General features: G+C 46.4%; 1 protein-coding gene across 1 annotated transcript in view; it reads left to right on the plus strand.

Moving 5' to 3' along the window:
• Nucleotides 1–13670, plus strand: part of LOC135104637 (latrophilin Cirl-like) — a 70410-nt gene that overhangs the window by 28506 nt on the left and 28234 nt on the right. The window contains exon 3 of the mRNA XM_064012169.1: nt 9391–9420. Coding sequence (XP_063868239.1) covers nt 9391–9420 — 30 coding nt within the window. The remainder of the gene's footprint in view (nt 1–9390; nt 9421–13670) is intronic.

Below are 13670 nucleotides of genomic sequence, written 5' to 3' on the forward strand. Positions count from 1 at the left end.
CTTACCGCAAAATAGCCTAACCCCCTTCCTTCCCTTTTCTCCTTAGCCACACACACACACACACACACACACACACACACACACACACACACACACACACACACGTCCATCCATCCAGCCATCCATCCATCCATTTCCTTTTACCTTTAGTTCGTAGATAATTTGCGGTCATCCAGTCCTTACAACCCCCTTCCCCTCCCCTTCCTGCCCCTTCCCTCCCCTTCCCCTCTCCCCAAGGCAACCCCCAAATGTCTGTCCCACGCAGTCCCCAAAAAAGCCCATTTCCTCCTTTAGAAAATGGAGAGAAAAAAAAAATACTCGACCCTACATACTCTAGCCTGACCCTTTTTCCTCCTCTCCCCCTCCCCCCTCCATATCCTTGGGGCTGGGGGAGAGGGGGGCTCTCACCTCCACCTGCCCTGGCTTGTGGTGGGGTAATTGTGGTGCTTGTGATGGGGGTGGGAGCGTTGGGGGAAGACGGGGGGAGGAGAGGGGGAAGGGGTGTTGTTGGTGGGGGGCGTGTGAAGGAAGCAGCAGGGGTTATGTAGTATTGTTCCCGCGTCACCAGTCTGTTCCCGCCGCCACCACCTCTATCGCCTCCTCCTCCTCCTCCTTCTTCTTCTTCTTCTTCTTCTTCTTCTTCTTCTTCTTCTTCTTCTTCTTCTTCTTCTTCTTCTTCTTCTTCTTCTTCTTCCACTACCTCCTCCTCCTCCTCCTCCTCCTCCTCCTCCTCCTCCTCCTCCTCCTCCTCCTCCTCCTCCTCCTCTTCCACTATCTCATCCACCTTCTCCAGCACTCTTTTTTTTTCTTTATCTTCCTCAACTTTTCGTCATCACCTCCACCGCTGCTACTACTGCTACTACTACTACTACTATTACTACTACTACTACTACCACTACTACTACTACTACCACTACTACTACTACTACTACTACTATTACTACTACTTATCCTTTTGTCTTCTTCCTTACTCGCCTTATACCATATCTGCCATAACCATTCCTTCTCCTCCTCCCTCATATTTCCTCCATTACCACCACCACCACCACCACCACCGTCACCACCTTCCTCATTCCACACAGCCATCACTGCCACCACCACCACCACCACCACGTTTCCTCCGTCGCTCCTCCACCGCCCACAGCTCCTACTTCCTCTCCCCCCTTCCCCTTCGCCCCTCCCCCTTCCCCAGGTCGAGCTTTGGCCTGCAGAGGAAAGAGGGCGAGTTGAAGGGCGACGAAGGACCTTCCCCCTCCCCCTCCTTCCCTCCGGTCCTTCCCTTCCTCCCTCCTTCCCTCGTCGCCTTCGTCACTCCGTTAACATTCCTCGGCCGCGAGTTTGTCCGCAATTACCCTCGACGAGCAATGGGTCACGCGAGGTATCCGCCGCCACCACCACCACCACTGCCACCACCACCACGAGCTTCACTGCTTCGCCACTACTACGGCTACTGCTATTGCTTTCATCACTACGAGTTTTTTTTTTTTTTCTATTATTTCTGCTGTTGCTACTACTACTACTACTACTACTGCTACTTGTGCATTCACCACCACTGCTTCCTTCACTACCACTATAATATTTTAACACTACTTCTTATATTATCGCTACTTCTTCCACTACCTCCACCACTCCCTTTACTATTCCACCACCAATGCGTCACCACCACTACTAATACTTCCACCACCGCTACTACTATGATTACCACTGGCATTACTCTTACTACCATTACTTAATACTACACCACTATCACCACCACCACCACCACCACCACTGCCACATGGAGACTACATAGTAACTCTTCCACGTGTGTGTGTGTGTGTGTGTGTGTGTGTGTGTGTGTGTGTGTGTGTGTGTGTGTGTGTGTGTGTGTGTGTGTGTGCCGGGAGGGGGCGGGGGGGTGTAAGGCACGTTAAGGATGGGTTGCACCTTCAATATTTTATCATTACACTTGCCTTGTAGGAAGGTTTGGTTAATCCATCATTAGTCCACTTGATGGAGGCCCGCGTGGTTAATGCGGCTGCGGCAGAAGGAGGAGGAGGAGGACGAGGAGGAGGAGGAGGAAGGGAAGGAGTAAAAACTAGAAACACAAGGGAGGAAAGACTAAAAAATAACCTCCTTCCTACATTCATATTTCTTCCTTCCTTCCTTCCTTCCTCCTCTCTTTTCATATTCTATTATACATATCTCATTATTATTATTATTATTATTATTATTATTATTATTATTATTATTATTATTATTATTAATTTTCCTCTTTTATTTTCAGGTGAGCGAGTGAAACAGTGTTACATCTGTAAGTACTGGAACTCCTACTGTTCCTCCTCTTCCAACTCATCAAAGATCACCTTTCCTTCCTTCATTTTTTTCACATCCTGTTCAGTTCTATCTTGCTAACTTGACTCACTTCCTCCTTTTCATTTACGTCACTTATCCTCCTTCTCCCCTTCCTCCTCATCCTGTTATATTTCCTCTTCCCTTCTTTTATTTACACTCCCTATCCTCGTGCCCTCCTCCATTTCTCCTCATCCTTTTATATGTTTCCTTTTCTCCTTCCTCCTTCCTCCACCTTTCCCCGCCCACGACCCACGGAGCCCCGCCTTGTTTACCCATGTTGACGTTCATTTGTTATCTTCATTGCGGGATTTAAGAGCATTTCCCACCAGATTTAGGAGTGTTATCGCGCCCGGGACGTTTATGACCGCCTTTCCGAATCCCTCCTTTACGACGATACTTTTAAACCGAAGGGATACCGCGTCCTCGTCCCTGGCTGGCGTTTGATGTCTAGGCGCAGGTGGAGGTGTACGCGAAATAAACGAAGGAATCTACTACCTTTAACTCCCCTTCTCCTAACCACCCGTTTTCTTTGCATCCCTCCCGTTTTCACTCTTAGCCATCGCGCCCTGGTTCTGTCTACTGATTCTCCTCCTCCTCCTCCTCCTCCTCCTCCTCCTCCTCCTCCTGGCGTGTCTCTGATACATGCACTGCCTCGTCTGCAGGTGTGAATAAAGCCCCCGTCGCTTACGCCCTTTGCTTCCCTCCGGCGAAACCAGTGTGCCAACCATATTCAATTCCCTCCTCCTCCTCCTCCTCCTCCTCCTCCTCCTCCTCCTCCTCCTCCTCCTCCTCCTTCCTTTCCTCCTCCTCCTTTCTCTCCTTCCTCGTTCCTCCTCCTCCTTTCTCTCCTCCTCGTCCTCCTCCTTCTCCTCCTCCAGGTGCTCAAGGAGGGAGGACGAGGAGGAGTTTAGCTATGTATCTTTGACACTGGGTTTTATATGTGGCCGAAATGGAGGTTGGTTGGGCTGCGTTTCTCTCTCTCTCTCTCTCTCTCTCTCTCTCTCTCTCTCTCTCTCTCTCTCTCTCTCTCTCTCTCTCTCTCTCTCTCTCTCTCTCGCTTTTTTTTCTCCCTTCTTTTTTTGCTTTCCTTCTCTCGTACTCTCTTCTTTCGTCTCTACTTTTTCTCCATTTCCGTTTGTTTCATGTAGATTTTCCTTTTTATTCTCTCTTTCCATAGTAATTTTCCTTTCTTCCCTTCTGTCCTGTTCTCTCTTTCATCCTTCCTTTCTTTTCTTTCTCCCTTTCCCTTTTCTTTCCTTTCCTTCTTTCCTTCTTAATTTCTTTTTTTTTTCATACCACAACTCTCTCTTTCTCTCTCTCTCTCTCTCTCTCTCTCTCTCTCTCTCTCTCTCTCTCTCTCTCTCTCTCTCTCTCTCTCTCTCTCTCTCTCTCTCTCTCTCTCCTCATACCAGGTGGATGCAGCGTAACCAATCCATGTGCGGTCCACCCTACTAACCCTCCTCCTCCTCCTCCTCCTTCCTCCTCCTGGGCGTCAGTCAGGTGTGTGGGGTCAGTGGTTGTCTCGCGGCACCGACGGGTAGCGAGGGCGTCGATGCAACAATAGGGAGACAAACACGGCGGGGCGAGGTGTGAGGAGAGGCCGCGAGGGATGGGAGAGGGAGAGAGGAGGGAGAGGAGGGACAGCCTTGACTGGTGAAGCGAAGAAGGAAGGAAAGAGCAAGGACGGTGGGAGGAGGGAGGGAAGGAAGGAGGGAGGGACTGTGTGGTGGGAAGGAGATGGTTGGTGGGATAAAAACTATAAGGTGTGGTGGAAACGAACAAAGAGTTTGGTAAGGCAAGCAAGGAAGGAAGGAAAGAAGGTAGGATAGACAGAAAGGAAGATGGAATGGTGTTGTGATACGTAGTGAGGAAGGGAAAGAAGGTGAATAAGATGTGTAAAAAGGAAGTTACCAAATGAATGAATGAATAGCAATAAAAGACAGGAAGGAATGGTGTTATACTAGTGAGAAAGGGAAGGAAGATGCATAAGAATGTGTGAGGAAAGGTAGCAAATAGATTAATACCAATAAAAGAAATTAAGGAAGGAAGAAAGGAATGCTGTTATAATAAGAAGGAAGAGAAGAAACATGAATAAGAATTTAAAGAAAGATACCAAATGAATATCAATGAAATAAATGAAGGAATTAATGAAAGTTAGTGATACGGAGGAAAGGGATGAATGTAATGGTATGGAGATTAAGAAATGGAAAGGAAGGAAAAAAAGAAAACGGGTATGAATGCGTGACGTGAACGGGAGAACGTGAAGGGAAGGAAAAAGATGACAGAATCGTGAAGCGTACAGAAGGGAGAGTTGATTGTGAAACTCCAGAGAGAAAGAGAGAGTGAGAGAGAGAAGATGAAAAGAAGGGGAAGGTCGGTGACAGAGATGAAGAGAGCAACTACAGATGAAATGAAGGCTTACAAACGGAAGAATTAGGAAAGAATGCAGAAAAAAGAATAAGTGAATAGTAAGAAAAATAACAATGAATAAATAAATCGAGGCATATGACTGAATGGTAATTAAAAGAGTAAGAAGACATTAAATAATATGAAGAGGCGATACTTTAAGACAAAAGGAAGGGAAGGAAAAGGTAACAGCAAACATAAAGATGGAAGAAAAGGAAATTATGAAGAAACCAAAAGGAAAATGAGACGGTAATGAGAAGTAAAAGAAAAAAAAAGACAAACAGATGGAAGAAATACAACCAGAGAATAACAAAGGTGGGAGTGGAGGAAGAAAGGAAAGAGAGAAAATTGAAAGAGAGAAAAGGAGAAAAATAGAGACTTGTGGATGGAAGGGAGAATAGATGAAAAGATATAGAGGGAGGGAGGCAGGGAAGGCGAGAACAGAAGAAAACGGAGGGACGAAAATAGAGACTTAAGGGATGGAGGGAAGGATAGATGAAAGGATATGGAGGGAGGGAAGGAGGGAGGGAGGGACTTGCCGGGCGGGTCTTTGTGATATCAGCGTCCTCGAAATCCTTCAGTCCCCGCCCTCCTTCGTCCTTCGAAAACGCAGGACTCCCGCGAGAGAACCCAGAACTTGATCGAGGGAAGCTGGAAGGAGGGAAGAACATGGTAGGAAGGATCCCCCCACGCCCTTCCTCACACACACAGGACATCCACCATTACTGCCCCGCCCTTATCACACCTTGAATCCCCGCCCAGGTTGCCCCACCCATCCCCAACCCTTCCCTAAACCTTCTCCAGTCCACGCCCTGTCCTTCTCTATACAGTTCTGTGTCTAATTCCGTTTGCCCATCACTTTGTACCCCACCCTAACACCCACAGCCCCTTCCCCCACCTCATCACCCTTAACCCTCTCTCCACCCTCCTATCACCCATACCCACCCTTTCATAACCCTTTTTTTTTTTTTTTGCCTTCACAGTACTCTCCCTGCCACACCTTATCCTAACCCTATCCTTACCTTACGTTACCCTACCTTACCCCTCCGCCTTTCCCATCTCTCCCTGCCTCTCCCCCACCCCTCCCAGCCCCGCCCCGCCCCAGTCATGCGGAACACTTGGTAACGGTGTGCACGAGGCGGTGGGGAGGTGATGGGAAAGGCGGGCGTGAGGGTGGTAATGTAGATAGGGAGGGTGGGGCGTGGATGAGTTGGGGAAGGTGAGGGTTGAATGGGGGTGGGCGGGGAAGCTCCTTGGTAATAATGGTGGTGATTGGCGAGCTGTAGTCTAGTTAGTGGGGAGTAATTGTGCAAATTTTGGGTGAGTGGAGAAGGGCGGAAGGGCGGACGGGCGTGTGTGGGTGGGCGAGGCTGGCTGACTGACTGAGAGAGAGAGAGAGAGAGAGAGAGAGAGAGAGAGAGAGAGAGAGAGAGAGAGAGAGAGAGAGAAGCGAGCACTCACCACTCCCTCCATAATTGCACGTTTTATTGTTTGAATAATTCACAAACTACACAAACCATTTTTGCATAAAGGAACGTTAGAAGGAGTAAGGTACACACACACACACACACACACACACACACACACACACACACACACACACACACACACACACACACACACACACACACACACACACACTATAATAGCGGAATTTCACGTGTGTAGTTTTAAAGTCTTTTCTCATAAGCTCGTTTCAGTTTTCTTTTTTTCCTCTGTTTCTTTTTTTTTCCTCCTTCTTTCTTCCCTCCTTATTATACCACGAGGCCATCAGAGGGAAATAAATTCCTTGACGTAACCTTACTGCCCTTGATACGATCGAGGTCATTCTCTCTCTCTCTCTCTCTCTCTCTCTCTCTCTCTCTCTCTCTCTCTCTCTCTCTCTCTCTCTCTCTCTCTCTCTCTCTCTCTCTCTCTCTCTCTCTCACGCATCATGTCGACAGTGGTGAGTGGTGGTGGTTGTGATTGTGTGTTATGTTTATGGTGGTGGTGGTGGTGGTGGTGGTGGTGTGTGGTAATGTTGGTGATGATTGTGGTGAATATAGTGAGTAATTAAGTGTGGTGGTTGTGGTTACGTGTAGTTATGACTGTGTGATGATTGTAATAGCAGTGTGTAGTGATGGTGGTGATGACTAATTAATAGTGAGTGTACATAATGTGATGTGATGGTAATGGTGATATAAGGAATTTTTTTTCATTTTAGATATATGATGGTGAAGTTAAATCCGTGGCAGTGGTGATGGTGGCAGTGGCGATGGTGGTGGTAGTGGTAGTGGTGATGGTGTGGGATTTAGGGACCAAGGGGTGGCGATAGCAAAGGTATGCGTGGGTATTTCCTGTTCAGCGTTTGTTTGTTCGTTCGTTTCACTCAGTAATATACTCATGTGTGCGTTTGGAATTGCTTGTGTGATGCGTGGTCTGCATATCGCTGTACGTGTACGTGGAAGAGAGATGGATTGCATGTGGATGAGTACTGGTGAATCATGTGGATATCAGGTCCATTGGAAGTGGATGAGTGGCTTAATCTGAGTGGATAGGAGAGGGAGTGAAGAGCAGGTGGGTATTATAGCAGTTACAAGTGGATATGACGTTTCAAGGTGGATGCATTGGATAGAATTGTTAGATGAGAGAGGGAATAGATGGATGTGGTGAGTGTGGATATGATAGTGGATAAGATTACGTGTGGTTGCGTTCAGATGTGGATATTAGATAAAATGGATGGGTGGGCGTGTGTGTGTGGATGCTGGTGTCGTTTGGGCGTGTGATTGTGGTAATTTTAAGTATCAGCGTGTGCAGAAGTGGATATATAAGGGAATTAGAAGATTGAAATGAGTATGGACATGTGTGGATGCGGGCGTGGCGTGGGCGTGTATGTGTGGATACCGGTGTGGCGTGGGCGTGTGATTGTGGTGGTATTAAGTATAGGCGTGTTCAGAAGTGGATATATGGGAGAATTAGAAGGCTGGAATGGGTGTGGGTGTGTGTGTGGATGGTGGCGTGGCGTGGTGTGGGCGTGTTTGAGAGGCCGTCCCTCCTCCCCCTACCCCCCACACCCTCTCATCTGGCATCACCGCGAGGCCCCGTGAGTTATGGCCGCGCCCTGCCTCCACCATCCCTCATCCACCCCCTTACCGTGTTTCTCCATCTTCCTCCACCCCGCCCTCCACTCCCTTACTCCATATACCCACCCGCACTCCCCTTTCTCTCTTACTCATACACACCCACTACACACACACACACACACACACACACACACACACACACACACACACACACACACACACACACACACTTACATATACATACATACATACATACATACATACATACATACACTCTCTCTTTTCCATAATCCGTACCCACATTCTCCTTCCTCTCTCTCTCTCTCTCTCTCTCTCTCTCTCTCTCTCTCTCTCTCTCTCTCTCTCTCTCTCTCTCTCTCTCTCTCTCTCTCTCTCTCTCTCTCATTCTTACTTCTCCATCTCTTACTCCACACTTTCCATTCCACACTCGTGTATCTCATTGTACACCTGTCGATGCCCCACGATACACACACACACACACACACACACACACACACACACACACACACACACACACACACACACACACACACACACACACACACACAGATAGACAGATTGTTTATTGACCACAATTTCATGATGAATGTAAATTTTGTTAAAACTACAAAAAAAGAAAAAAGATGTACTATAATAAACAGATCATTGGTAGTTGTATTTAGCCCATCGAAAAAAACACGAACACACACACACACACACACACACACACACACACACACACACACACACACACACACACACACACACACACACACACACACACACACAGCATCAATTTTTCCCTCCCCCACTCCAGTACCACATAAAACCCTCACCACCCACTACTGATCCCACACACAGGTACACACAGGTACACATTGCCCCCATAATGGTACATCTTTGGCACGTCCCCCCACCCCGCCTTCCTTCAGTACCCTACACCCTATTACCTATCCCCCCCTTCACCCTAAGGCTATTAGAGCACCACTCACCCTGTCTTAGTAATTCCCTACGGTCATATTTCAGAGGGAAGGAGGGAGGGAGAGAGGCGGGAAGGAGGTAGTGTGGTAGTACAAAGGGTGTATGGGGGTGAGGGGATGTAGGGGGGATTTGTAACGCGTGGAGGGAGAAAAAGGGGAAGTGTATGTGAGAGAAAATAGGGAATAATTAATGATCCTGAAATTGGATACAAAAAAAAAATTATTGTTGGGGGAAGGAAAGTTTTTTGAGTTGGTCCGAGGTGAGGCGGGGCGAGGTGAGCTGAGGTGAAAAGGAGCCGCGACCTGGACAGGAAAAAATAAAGAAGAAGAAGAAAAAGAAGGAAAAAAATAGAAAAAGAAAAAAAGGGGCGGATGGGTGGGAAATACTTCACGGGGAAAAAGAAAAAGAGGAAAAGTTGAGATGCAGTAAAACACAGCAAATGAAAGAGAGAAACATGAAACCAGCTCTGGAAAAAGAGAGAGAGAGAGAGAGAGAGAGAGAGAGAGAGAGAGAGAGAGAGAGAGAGAGAGAGAGAGAGAGAGAGAGAGAGAGGCACGAGCGGCCCAGAAACCGTACCTTAAATCACCTACCATATACCTCCGGCCAGGTGTCCCCCGAGCCTCACCTGAGCCGCCAGGTAAGCAAGACCCGACCCTCGTATATACCTCGGAAGAAAATTGTAGGACGGAAGAGAGAGAGAAGGAAAAAAAAAATGCCATAAAGAAACACGAAATTTATATTCTTTTTCGGACATGATGTGGGCGAAGAATTGTGTGTTTTTCATTACTTGGACGGAGAGAAGTTGAGTTGCAGTTTTGTTTGATCTTTTAGACAGGCAGGCAGGAGTCGAGGGAGGAGGAATAACAAGCCCCTTCATTATGTGGCCGCCGGATGGGTAATTTGACCCTTTGATTGCCTTCAGATACAAATAGCCGAAGGGAAACGTAAAGAAAATGAGGCGCAGTCACGTAAATGATAAATTATATGAAAAAAAAACATTGAACAAAATTAATAAAGATACAAGTTACAGCATTAAGGATTTAGATTATTCTTATATTTTTCCCCTATTACGGAGGAAGACAGAGTAGAAGAGAAGGAAGGAAGGAGCGAAGGGAGATAGGAAGTATAGGTGGAAGGTATTTTCGTCCCCCTATACTCTAATGATAGGCCTCCTAGATAGACGGAACGATGGTGGTATAGGCTCTCCAGATTGTAATGGCGGGCTGATTGTGGCGGTAGATTAGATTGTAACGCTGATAGATCTTACAAGGAGAGGTGAAGGTTGTGGGGAATTCCTCGTGTACTGGTGGAAGTGATAGTACTAATAGGGGTGGTTGTATAGGCTGCCCATCTGGTGGTAGTAGCAGTAGTAGTAGTAGTAATAGTAGTAGTAGTAGTAGTAGTAGTAGTAGTAGTAGTAGTTCATGAAGTTCATTTTTTTAAGTCCTCGCTCCCCATTCAGTAGTAGTAGTAGTAGTTGTAGTAGTAGTAGTAGTAGTAGTAGTAGTAGTAGTAGTAGTAGCTGGAGGAGAAGGAGGAGGAAGTTCTGCAATTCGTTTTTAAGTTCCTCTTCTAGTAGTAGTAGTAGTAGTAGTAGTAGAAGTAGTAGTAGTAGTAGTAGTAGTAGTAGCAGTAATAGTAGCAATAGCAGTAGCAGGTCCTCTAGATAGCTTCAAGTCCTAGTTCGTGTCCTCCTCCACCTCCTTGCGTTACTTATGAAGACAAACTGGAGAGACAGAGGCCCGAGTCACTCTCTGGGGAAATACGAAGGGCCAGATCAGACGTGTGTTGGGGGGAGGTGCGCCGAATACTCTATGTCCCGGGAGTGCTGGCGGCGACGGCGGAGGAAGGCCAGGGGAAGTCTTAGGGGAAAGCACACCTCCTTTCAAGACGCTCTGATGCCATTCTGCCACTCGTTTCTTTATATTGTTTTCCTACGATGCTCTTTTGTCATCCCGATTATCATTATTTCCCTCTCTTTTTGTTGTATTTTTGTGTAGTTGTTAAGAATACTGTGTTTGTTTTAGTGGACTTCTTTCACTGTTAGGTTGCACAGTCCTAGTCAGAAATGTTTTGTTTGCTTTTGTCCCTCAATCTTAAGTCTTCTATTTTGTTGTCAACCTCCACACATTTGATTTGTTCTCGGCATATCAAAACACTCAAAACTGAAGGGAAAAATCTGAGAGCACAGTGGAAGTCAGCGTGATATGTTGCTCGGCTGTTGACCAGAATTGTACTATATTGTTTTTCCATTGGCTGCCATTGTTCTTATTCATGTATTCATATATGGGCAGTACAAGACCTTTTCCCCTTAGCCTACTTTTATTTATTTCCTTGGTCGATTTAGTCCGAGTCATACAAAATACAGCATACTTTTTTTTTACTAGTACTTTGTCTTATGTACTTTGTTTATTTTTTTAGAGTTACTTTTACTTAAATATTTCCTTATAACCATCATGCCCATTACTCTCTTTCGTCAGTCAATAGGTCTGTTTTTTCTTCTTTCAGTCATTCAACTCTGTACTTTTTTTTTATATATATATTCCAAGGGATTGCCACGCCTGTTTCTATCATGTATAACTTTCACTCTATTGGGGTTACTACATTGTGCCCATAGTGTGTGTGTGTGTGTGTGTGTGTGTATGTGTGTGTGTGTGTGTGTAGATCTCTCCCTGGCTTTCATTTGTATCAGTTAATTGCCTTTTTATCCCATAACTGTCCGGCATTGCATTGATCTTTACAGGCCAGACTTTCCTTTGCACTTACACAGCATTGCATATATAGGTCGTCAATTTATCGTTCAATTGGTGGCTATTTATCTCTTTAGAGGAGGCCGGAGCTTTCTCTCTCTCTCTCTCTCTCTCTCTCTCTCTCTCTCTCTCTCTCTCTCTCTCTCTCTCTCTCTCTCTCTCTCTCTCTCTCTCTCTCTCATCACTTGTAGGTCTTAAAGTACATTTCTTCGCAGTCTTGAGTAACAACGCCTCTCCCTTCTTTTTTTCCCCCGATACTTTTACCCACGCTTGCCCAACACACGTTTTTAGGTCGCCCTTTTATCACCGTATAGGTCACTCTTACTCTTCCTCTTTCCCTCCCTCCCTTCCTCTCTCCCTCTCCTCCCCGCTTCCCTCACTGCCTGCCCCACTCACGACCCGCCGTATCGCCTAAGTGCATTCTTCTGCAACTTTATTCAACTCTTTCCTATCGTAACCTGTAACCTTTTTATCACCTGAGCTGCCTGACTTGTTTGGCTTTCGGTGCATTTATCGCTGGACTGTGTGTGTATTTCGTTGTTACCGTAATAGTGAGAGTGTTTAAGTTTGCTTTTTTCCTTATTTTTTTTTTCTTTTGTTTCTCGCTGTGAAGTGTTTCAAGCGGTGCTATTTAAGGAGTAATATGAAGGAGGAAGTGTGTGAGAAAGACAGTGAACCGTATTTGTAAACATATCATCGTCTTATCTCTTACATTTAACTGACTCTAGAGGGAGTTATTGGGATGTTGAAGGATTGTTTTCTTAATTCTTGTGACTGATGAGAATTCTGCATCATCAATAAGATACTCATGAAAACCTGACTTATTATCTCTGTTGTCTCTGAAAAAGAAAAAAAATACTGACGAGAGAACAAAGCATGTAAGAAGAATATGGGCCAATGTCTCTCTCTCTCTCTCTCTCTCTCTCTCTCTCTCTCTCTCTCTCTCTCTCTCTCTCTCTCTCTCTCTCTCTCTCTCTCTCTCTCTCTCACTATCGCAACACGGCCTGCTATCGCCGCGGACCACTTTGCCGCTACCCTCAAGGCGCCTCAGTATCGGAACAACATTTCTCGGGGTCCTTACACACGCCTCGCGCCTACACGCCCCATACACGCCCCCATCACGTCACCCTATGTCTCCTGAAGGTGTATCACTAGTCCTTTTCTTACCTCCTTCTCTCCTTCTCCTTTTGTGATCTCATAATAGGTTTTTCTCTTCTTTTTCTTCTTTTTTTTCTTTATTCCACTACTCCACAGCATCACACCATTCCTTCCTTCTTTCTCCCCTTTTACTTCTTCTTCTTCTTCTGTAATCGCATAATAAGTCTTCTTCTTCTTGTTCTTATTGTTCTTGTTCTTGTTCTTCTTGTTCTTGTTCTTCATTCTACTACTCCACTCCACACCACAACATCCCATCTCTCTCTCTCTCTCTCTCTCTCTCTCTCTCTCTCTCTCTCTCTCTCTCTCTCTCTCTCTCTCTCTCTCTCTCTCTCTCTCTCTCTCTCTCTCTCTCTCTCTCTCTCTCTCTCTCACACCTACCCACCACCTACCCCTTTCTCTCACCCTCACACCTCTCTCTCAGTCTCACTCTCTCCGACTCCCTCCCAACGGCCGCATCACCTCAGGAATCTAATACTCTTACCTCTTGTACTCTCTTCTCCTTCCTTCCTTTCCGTGATCTGCTTGCCGCACGCAACTACCTCGCCGCACTCCATCTAATACCATCGCCCTGTTTACCCGGGATAATGATAGTGTCGCTGGCTTGTTTACGCTGCTCCGGGAGGCGACAAAGGAGAAGAGGGCCTCGCAAAAGGGCTCTTGTATTGGTGTCTTGTGTGAGTGTCATCGTGTGCCTCCCCTTAATTGTACAGCTGGTGGTGGTGGTGGTGGTGGTGGTGGTGGTGGTGGTGGTGGTGTGCCAAGAGAGAGAGAGAGAGAGAGAGAGAGAGAGAGAGAGAGAGAGAGAGAGAGAGAGAGAGAGAGAGAGAGAGAGAGAGAGAGAGCCAGGTGTGGAAATCGCCAATTACCGGAGACAATTTAGGAGAGAGAGAGAGAGAGAGAGAGAGAGAGAGAGAGAGAGAGAGAGAGAGAGAGAGAGAGAATCAATTACGGAGAAGCGTTAAGAGCAGGTAGAGACAGT

Source organism: Scylla paramamosain, chromosome 11 (genome assembly GCF_035594125.1).
Source record: "Scylla paramamosain isolate STU-SP2022 chromosome 11, ASM3559412v1, whole genome shotgun sequence".
Taxonomy (NCBI): Eukaryota; Metazoa; Arthropoda; class Malacostraca; order Decapoda; family Portunidae; genus Scylla; species Scylla paramamosain.